The sequence below is a fragment of the Poecilia formosa genome, unplaced genomic scaffold (genome assembly GCF_000485575.1).
Source record: "Poecilia formosa unplaced genomic scaffold, Poecilia_formosa-5.1.2 Scaffold457, whole genome shotgun sequence".
NCBI classification, from domain to species: Eukaryota; Metazoa; Chordata; class Actinopteri; order Cyprinodontiformes; family Poeciliidae; genus Poecilia; species Poecilia formosa.
The window spans coordinates 88034-98095 of NW_006800396.1; the positions used below are offsets into that span (position 1 = coordinate 88034).

The 10062-nt window shown below is 38.9% G+C and overlaps 1 protein-coding gene and 1 long non-coding RNA gene across 2 annotated transcripts in view; one reads left to right on the forward strand and one right to left on the reverse strand.

Moving 5' to 3' along the window:
- The window catches only part of LOC103155940 (uncharacterized), a 13434-nt gene extending 6348 nt beyond the window's left edge, over nucleotides 1-7086 (reverse strand). The window contains exon 1 of the long non-coding RNA XR_478086.2: nucleotides 6513-7086. This is a non-coding gene — a long non-coding RNA (uncharacterized LOC103155940). The remainder of the gene's footprint in view (nucleotides 1-6512) is intronic.
- Nucleotides 7087-8264: 1178 nt separating this feature from the next.
- Nucleotides 8265-10062, forward strand: part of LOC103155943 (homeobox protein otx5-like) — a 3214-nt gene continuing 1416 nt past the window's right edge. Inside the window, exon 1 of the mRNA XM_007577834.2 lies at nucleotides 8265-9185. Coding sequence (XP_007577896.1) covers nucleotides 9086-9185 — 100 coding nt within the window. The 5' untranslated portion in view covers nucleotides 8265-9085. The remainder of the gene's footprint in view (nucleotides 9186-10062) is intronic.

Genomic DNA, 10062 nt, shown 5'->3' on the forward strand with positions numbered 1-10062 from the left:
TATATAAAGTTTAATTTAAACTGTCTGGTTCTACAGATGCAGCAACAATTTCTTTAACTCCTTTATTGGAGTGTATGAGTATGACAGCATGAACAGGTGTTAACAAGCTAAAACCCCAGACACTGATCAAGGAGGGGGGTAAAATGATGTCAGTTAACAAACACACACGCACACACGCACACACACAAACACACACACAGCGTGCAGACCCAACCTGCTGTTGTCTCTAGCGGATTAGAAATCTGTCTACCCTTAGAAGACAGCAGGACACACACATGCACACATCCGGGGGTCTGCAGTCTGTGAAATTGATCAAGATGCTTGCAAGTAATTATTTAGAGATGAAGCCGTTCTGGTATTGATCCCCAGCACCATCCTCTGTCCAGTACACTCAGGACTCTGACATAACTCAAAGAAGACGTGTGGAAAGATGACCTGTCCTCTTTAGAAAGTCTCACAGAAATTCACATTAGCAGCTTTCAGCAAATAGGTGACATGTAGAGGCAATGCTGCGTTAAATTAGTCTGGGAACTGTTGAAGAGAAATGCTACAGGATGCTTGAGGTTTACAAGAATAAATGATCTGATTTTCTTTTCCAGAAACAAACCAGAAAAAAAAAGTTTTTACTGTGACTTCAAATCTCCTAACAAAACCTTTAAAAAGAGACATCACACCATCGGGGTTTAACTTGAACAAAGTTCAAGACTAGATTAGTTTATTTCACAAATGTCAGAAAGATTTAAAAAAATATGTAAAAAATTAAATAACTATATCCCATCCTATTACACTAAGACAAAAATTATGTCTTAGTGTAATCATATCATTAATATGATTTAATCATATCATTAATATATTTCTTATCCTTTGTGTTCTGGCATTATGAGTATAACGCATGTGGTTAAACTTTATAGAAATATGAAACATGAATGCATTTGCACTTTAGCAGACTATTCGTACTTTTAACCTCCTGAATATACATATCTTTGCTATTAAAAGATTCTTTCAACTAATTTCCACAATAATAATTTAATGAAAAAAAAAGTGCCTTTCAAAATAATGACACACCTTGACTATTTGGTTTTTTACGTGGTGTCACATACCAACCACAAACTTCAATGTACTTTGTTTGATTTTATGCAGTAGAGCAAGATTAAGTAGCCAAAGAGGGGGTCAGGAACTGCAGAGAAGTGAAATCTTGAGACCTCCTCCAAAAACGCTTACGACTGCCTGTTTTAAGAATTTAGACACCAATTATATGTTTATGTGCACCATGGAAACTGTGTTAGCACGACAGCAGACGTTAATGCCTACAGTCTTCCATATCTCCTCACTTGGGGTTCCAACCAATCAGCACCGAGGAAAACTCCTGGTGCTCCTGGATTGGCTGCTTTGCAAACCAATAGAGTGCAGACAATAATTGTAGGTATTTTTATCTTCCCAAGCTGCATTTTCTTGCAAATATTTTATGTTCTATGGAAAAATCAGTGAAAAAGCTGATTTTCCAGGAGTAAATTGGAGTTCTCTGTAGCAACCAAATTTCAAGCGAAATAATTTTTTTTACATTGTTTGGAAAATATAAATCTGCAAGGTGTCCGCTGAGGTTCGCTCACGAGACTGAAATTGTTACTAATTATTTGCCAAACAGCTCAAGCTCAGTCAGATTAGATAAAGACCAACATTAGCTTTAGGAGTGTACTTTGACTGTGCCCTTCCAACACATGAATAATCTTTAAAATGACTCCATTGTAGCTCTCGCTGCAGGTTTAAGGAGGCTGACCTGCTGGAAGACGAACCTCCGCTCCAGTTTCAAGTCTTATTCGGCTTCAGGTTATCTTCCAGGAACTGCTTCTACATCCGTCTTCCCATCAGCTCTAACTTGCTTCTCTGTCTGAAAGAAAAGCATCCCCACAGCATGACACTGCTACCACCATGTTTCACCAGGTTGAATGTGTTTAGGGTGATAGTTTTCCTCCGTACGTAGCATTTTTTATGTAAGCCAAAACGCTCAAATGTTCTCAATAAGAACAGAGCAATTTCTTGACTTCCCATGACTTTTAGCAAATGGTAATGGGACTTGAATGGCTTCTCCCTTGCTATTTTTTCATGAAGATAAGATTTGTGGAAGGTAAAACTAAGTTTTTGCCCAGATGAGCCGTGCATCTCTGGAGTTCCTCCTGAGCTACCATAGGCTCTGTATTTATTGGTCTATCACATAAAATCCTGATAAAATAATTTTTATTTTGTGACTGTAATGTGATGAAACATGAACAAAGCATCACCATCAGTGTAGGAAATTTAACTTCTTTAATATTCCTACTAAATATTTAAAATACCAGATTCCTAATTGTACAGATTCTGACTTGTTCTTTCAGTTAATTTCCAGATTATCTGATTGTTGAAGGTGTGATGGTGGGTTTTACTGTATAGCACTTCTGCTGGTGAAATGGAGACAAAACTCAATTCTCACTGATCCTTCAGGCTCCATATAGACACCAAACTGTATACAGTCGGTTAGTTCCTCATTATATAAACGACCTGCAGTTTATCTTTAGCCCAGACTCATGCCAGATTGCTCATACCCTAAATCCCTCCAGATGGACGCACACATAAACAAAAGCCCATGCATATGCAGGTCTGTACTCCACAGGCATGCACTGTGCACTAACACGGCAGTATAACCTATAGGCAGCGTGAGAACCTCCATTTCATGTGGTTGCGTTGCTGTGGCTATAGGAGACGTAAGCGGTCCGGGTGCAGAGACACATGGTGCGGCCCGAACTCATGCTGCTTAATCCTCACATCTCCTAAATGAGGAGTTAACACACACTGACCTCAATACACACTCCAAACACACACAGACACACACAAATGCTGCAGCTTTCATAACTCAGTACAAGCTCAATGGCAGGATGACATTAGGAAACATAAATCATGTCAATTTAAATGAGTTTCTGTGTGAATGTTCTCTATGTGAAGGCAGAGACCCTCAAAGAGCTCATGGTCCAGTCCCGACGCTCCTCCCATTCTCCCCCCGTCACCCATTTGTCCCTCTCCCACTTACTTCTCCTGATTTATCATCATCACACGTCTCCACTTACTTCTACCCCACCCCGTACAACTCAACTTCCTCCAGGTAGCACTTCAACATCCACCTGCCCCCTCTCTGAGACCACACTGCTTCCTTCTCATCCAAGCATCAGTCTCCTGTCTACTCTTTCTCTCTCTCTCTCTCTCACACACACACACACACACACACACCACTACGGCCTGCTCCTTTCCCTCCCATCCCACCAAGCCCAGTTACCTTCTCAGTTCTGATCAATCCAGCCACCGAGCTAAAGGTCCAGCTCTTCGCTCCAGAGCAGCGAGCGCTCTGCTCAGCTCTATCCGTTCACCCTTCCTCTGTCAATCTGGCCACAAACCCCTCTTTCCTCCCTTTATCCCGAGGTAAGATACTTACTTTTCAGATAAAGCATATTATGATAAATCGGCTGAACTCAGCGCACGAGTGTGTGTGTGTTTGTGTGCGTGAGCGCGTAAATGTCTCACACACTCCCACATGCAACATAAGCACACAGTGCGCACACAGACATACAAAAAAAACAACACTCTATCGAACAGCTGGGAATGGCTGTGTTAGGATTCAGATTCAGAAGGAGTTTCTGATCCATACCGGCACGCCTCATGGCGGCTGCTCTGCTGTTGTTCTTACAGTCAGAATCAAACTCAGGTATCAGAATGAATACTGAGCATCCAGCCATGTTGGCAGGGGGAATTCTGGGTAAATGTTCTCCAGGGATACTGGAAAACAAAGAAAATTGCATTTTCTGTTCAGGCTGGACCGAAGGATAATTTCATTAGCATGATTGTTCAGAAGCCATGACTTAGTCAAACTTCATTTTCATTTCAGCTTGAAATCCTTTTTTTCATTTGTCAACCCGCCGCAGTGATTGTTCAGCTGATTCAACAGTGAAACAGGCAGATGAATCACTCAGACGCTCATTGGAAGGATAAGAAGAAGCTTTCCTGTGTGTTTTTTTTTTGCTTTTCTGACTATAATTGTCTGCAACAAATGAGTTTGCTCCTGGCTTCTTAGTTCATCGAAGGCCGTCTGCTAATGAAATAGGATGAGAGGAGCAGAACAGCATCTGGGCAAAAGTTCTCCAACAATACGAGATGGAAGCTTAGGTCAGGAAAGGGGGAATAAAAGAGTTTGGAGAAAATGAAAAACTAAATGAAAACACAATGGCAACACTCGCCTTTGGGGACATGAATGCGTGCTTGTTGCAAAATGGGATGTTTATGAAATACTGTGTGTGTGCCTGTGTCTGCGTGTGTGAGTCTGTGTGTGTAGCAATATAGATTAGATGCACTAAGCCTCTTATGTGATGCTTGTCCTTAATTTGCTTCTGCTCTGGGTCCTAGTGCGTCTGAACTGCCCAGCAGATCTTCATCTTGGAGCAATTTCCTTCAAACAACCCAGAAACACTTGTCATACAGCAGCCGCCTCAAATACACCGTGTTGATCAAAGAGCATTAATATTTAGCACTGGTCTTATGCCAAACTCCATACAGGATTAAAGTAAAATAAGCAAAGTAAATTAAAAAAAGGAAAGACTAACCTAACTAACTTTATCACTATTTATCTACTTGTGGCATCCAGAAATTGGTTAAGATTTTAACCTAAAATAAGAAGCATCTGCCCCTTTAATTTGACTTTTATCCCTATGTTGAAAACATATTTCAGTATTTTACATTACAAAATCCTTGTCGTTAATAAAGAAAAAAAAAAGATTTCCTGTGCTTTTAAAGAGCCTTGCTTTTTGCTTTCACTGACTTAAAAAGTCTACAGACTTAAAGAACATAAAATATCCTTATGAAATTATATAAAATCCAACATGTTTCTTTACTTCCTCAAGCATAATTTTAAGTCACTCAATAGATGATTCAGCAGCCAAATTAGTGTCAGAAATATACAAACCACAAAGTCTTAAAATATTGTTAAAAAGCCACAGATCCAATCTGAGCCCTCACTACGTAAAATTGGGTTAAGTTTATTGATCATCACAGCACTTCTGTTTTTTTTTTTTACTAAATAAAAATAATGTTATGTGTGAAACTTTAAGCATTACTCATTCATCCCAGCTTGTTTTAAAGTTATCTTGTAAACCAAAAACATTTGTTTAAACTGATTGTACAACAGAATGCATTTCAATTAGCATTTACATTTGTGCCTATATGTTTTTATTAATTATAGTACTCAGAGTGTCTGACCTAAAATGTGTTGAAAGGTGAGAGAAGCAAATTATTTGTGGATATATAAATAATAACTGATGTTCAGCATTTTAATAGAGACTGTAAAGTCATAATGAAGGGGTTGAATGTGACTGGCTATGCTAGCTAGTTTAATTAACCCTTGCATGCACACATTCAGAACTAAGTGTCATTTAGAGAGGCCACTTAATTTAACGTTCATGTCTTTGGAAAACGTCAAGAACAGGGAGAAAAAGAAAAAGCCATTGAAAGCTCACCATCATCAAAGATCATCAATTAATCTTATGGAAATAGTCTAATAACTATGAACATCTTTAGATTGTTATAATGGGGTTAGGCTTTATTAAGTCAAAATGGTCTTAAAAAGAATGCTATGTTTATAAAATAATGTATTGAACACTGTTTTACTGATGCTGCAAAAGGAGACATGATTAATACTTACAAAAGTGAATCATTGCTTTTCAGTAGGTAATTTAAACAAAAACTTGGTATAATTAGTAGGAAGAGTTTGGTCAAATTTAATTAGTTGTGCTTATTAACCACCGTTTACAAGCATTTGCAATAAACTGGGAATTGTTGTGGGACCTTTTGCCAGATGATAAAAGGCAGATATGAGCAGCAGCATTCATTGATATAAATTGTACAGCAAATACATTGTAAGCTCATTTAAATATGGACATTTTATTATAAATGTTTCGAGTTTTAATATTGGAACTTATTTTATATCTTTCGGTATTTTGAAACAATCAGAGTAAATTGAAAGATGGTTAATTTTTATAGACAAATATGAGAACAACATTCTGTCTGACCCTTGCAGGCTTAGTTTGCTTATGCCTGGGGCTGACTGGGCCTAATGACAGAACAAGCCGTAGAACCACACATAAGTTCAATTGTAATCTTGCTGATTAATTTTTTTAAAATATCCAACAGCAAATTTATGGTATTAGCAATAAATTTACTGTTACGTTTGATCTTAGACGGACGACTTTTGACCCGTGCTTCCGGTCAGACAGAGTGTAACAGAAACTACGTCAGAGGAGACTTAAAGAGTGTAGAGCGCGCGGACCACGGCAGTGCGCATGCACTTCCGTGGTCCGCGCGCTCCCTTGAGGTCTCTCAGTTCCCAAAGTGTTTTTTTCTTCTTCTTGTTCAGATTTTTCCAGACAGTTAGCTTAGTCCAACCTGCTGCTGTGTCAAAGCAGCACATGGGGGAAAAAATCTGACAAAGCGCAGCCTACCTGTGGACGAAGTGAAGCTTCCACTGGATGTTTCCCAGCGTCAGGAGGATGCAGGCCTCCAGAGTCAGCCAGCCACATACCCACTCTCAAGCACCAACACACCCTTCAGCGTCCACTCAAGGCATTTTCTTCCAGCATTGGGAACGTTCAAACACGCCTGTAGAATCTCCCCGCAGCTCTCGGTGTGTCTTTATATCTCCGCTTTGGCTTTACCCAGCTAGATAAACCCCTTATACAGTTTGGGCACTAGCTGCATGGGCCTATGTGGGTGTGTGTATGTGTGTGAGTGTGTGTGGATTTTAAACTATAAGAAATCCGATTCAATTAACAAGCGCGCAGAATCGGATTTGGACACTGGGAAAATTGTCTCGCCGCAGAGGATGATACAAGCAAAACCATAAAGGCCGAGGAGAGGAGGAGTAAACAGTAAACACGGAGCCCGAACGCAAATAAAACGACAAAAAAAAAAAGAAATCTCGTCTCAGTGTGATGCTTTAACGTGATCAACCTTATAAACTGACTGAGATTCATTCGTTTTAAATTAATCCAGTCATCATTTTTTTATTAAATTATAAGTATACATATATACTTATATATATATATATACGCTTCAGACAAATGGATGTCTGAAAGCCTTTAATTGTGTTTGTTATGAAGATGTTTAACTTACAGGTAATGAAAATATGACATTTAAATTAGAATATACGTCAGACCAATAAAAAATGTTTTTAACAGAAGTGTAGCCTTAATGAAAAGTATGTTGAATACCATTTAAAAGATTTTAAACTTTTAAATAGCACCTTTAATCTGACAAATGAACCTCACTGGCATATCTAGATTTTTGGCGATATTTATAAAGGATAATGCAGAGGATTAGAGGTTTGGTTAGTGATGAGAAACAAAAGTAACTTTTTAAAAATTATTTTACTAAGACTTTATTTGCCTGTGGAAGTGCTGCCCTAAAGATAAAAAAAAAAAAAAAAGTGACCAACTGTAATCTGCTTGCAGATCAGATTTGCTCCATTGTGTTCCCTTGGTCATCCCTGGTCTAAAACATACAGCCAGAGCAAATCAAGGCTAAGCTAAACCAAATACCAAGACTGCCTGCTGCAGGGAGAGGCCACAGGTTTAAGGAGAAGCAGCATGGTTTACTGTCGGGAGCCCTTGACTCCAAACCAGGAGCGTAACAAGAAATTCACGAAAATCTGGCCTATTCAAAACCTGTAAAGGGGGCTAGTTTGCTTTGGAGAATTATTATTATTATTATTATTATTATTATTATTATTATTATTATTATTATTATTATTATTAAAGCTTAGGGTGAATGTATGAATGAAGGGGCCAAAAGGAGCATGTTGGGGATCAGGAAGGGATTTAAGCGCAGAACAACATGGTCTTTGTGTTGCTTTTAATCCGGCCTGTACCCACTTCTCCGCCTCTTGATAACTCTACCCTGGCTCTCTGGCAGTGGTTGCCCAATTATTTCAGGAGGTTAATTTAAAAATGGCCGTTATTTAAAACAAACAAACATAAAACAACAACAGCTCAGATAGATACGCAAGCTTTCTTCAAACTTTATTCTTTCAAATGTCATTATTTGGTTTTAACTGTTCACTATTTTCCGTTTGTTTTTTGTGTAAACTGTTGAGCATATCAACAAGTGTGTGCGTGTGTGTGTGTATGTGTGTGGATTAAAATATTGTTTTATTTTAAATGTAAATATAATATGTCAAATAAAGATAGCTTACAACGAGAAAGGATGCGCAACAATTCATAAAGTAAAACAAAGAATAACCAAACTGAACCCGCAACGTGACCGAATGAGTTTGCGTAAGAGAGAGAGAGAGAACGAGAGAGAGAGAGAGAGAGAGAGAGAGAGGGAAGGAGGAGAGGGAAGGGGGGAGGGCTCTGTGCGTCTACTTGGTTAAGAAGTTTCTTCTAATTAGCCAGTCTCTTCTTGCTCGCCTCACTTGTCCACCCTGCAGCGCATCCTCCTACTCCTGTCAGGGACCGGGAACCGCGTCGGGCCTCTGATCAGCACCGCGGAGAGACAGGCAAACATTTTCAGAGCAACTTCTTTTCCTGATGCGCACTGCCTTTACTCACGAAGTTTTAGGGAGAAAAATAGGCGCCCGGGTTTATTTCAGACAATTTGGTCATTTGTTGATTTAAACAGTTTTTTGTTGTTGTTTGTTTGTTTGTATGTGTTTTTTTTTCGTTGTCATTTTTAAAAAAAATCAGAGCTAAAGGGTCAGAGAGCGATTCCGGTCCGCTGCGCTTTTACGCATCAGGTGAGAACAGGTGCACTGCTGCAGAAAGTTAGGAACGCAAAAGGCAAGGGCAGAAAATAGTAAAAAAAAAAAAACATCTGAAAAACAGAAGAAAAACAGAGAGGGAGGAAAACAGGTTAGAGAGAAAAGGAGAGAGAGAGAGAAAGACAGAGAGAGAGAAAGAGAGAGAGAGAAAGAGAGAGAGAGACACCCCCTGGAGAATAGTTCAGAGAGCCGGCCCCCGGCCCAAGAGAAGGAGAGAGAGTGAGGGAGTGAGGGAGTGTTTTAAAGCCGGCAGGAGGCATGATGTCCTACATTAAGCAGCCCCATTACGCCGTGAACGGGTTAACGCTGTCCAGCCCGGGCATGGATCTGCTACACACCGCAGCCGTGGGATACCCCAGTAAGTAAAAAGTTTTTTTTTCTCTCTCTCTTTTCTATTAATTGAATGTTTTCCTGTTGTCTATTTCATCCCTCTAATTTACTCTCTCAGTTGATACACACGTGCAAGCCTGTGAAAATGAACTTGCAAATCAATTGTGCGTAAATCTTTTCTTCAGTTTTCACACTCCGTTTAATGTGCCTGATTCCTCGGGCATCAGGAACATGTGCTCACTTGATCTGTCAGTTCAGAGGATTACAGAGTCAAAAAAGAAAAACAAAACAATGAAACTGTGTGTGAATGACAATGCAGCCTGTTCTCACACCGAATTAAAACAAACTCCAATCTGCTGCGCTAATCATCTAACCTACTTCCTGAAAACACTCTCATTGTGTGTTTTTAGTTATCCACATTTTTTTTAACTCAGTGGGTTAACGCGCTTATTGTTTTTTGATGCGCTGCGAACATCTGTCATCTCCACACAATAATTCAAATAAAACAGGGATATCCGGCGCCGATTGGAGAAGCTTTCAAACAAAAATCAGAAAGAAGAAAATAGAGCAATTTGGACTATAGGTGTGCAAAGGGGGCCATTTTTCAAACGACCTTTTTTTCGAGAAGATAAAAAATACAATAACAAGAATAATATAAATAATTATCGAAACACTTCTCTCGTGAAGAGTCAGTAGGAAAAAAATCGAAATAATGAAGAACAGAGAAATTAGAATAATAGTAATAAAAAAATCAACTCCCTCTTAAACTAAACTATTAAAGTATTCTGGACAATTAAATGAAATTTCATTAAACGCGAAAACCAGAAACCCCCCCACAAATAATAATAATAATAATAATAATAATAATAATAATAATAATAATAATAATAATAATAATAATAATG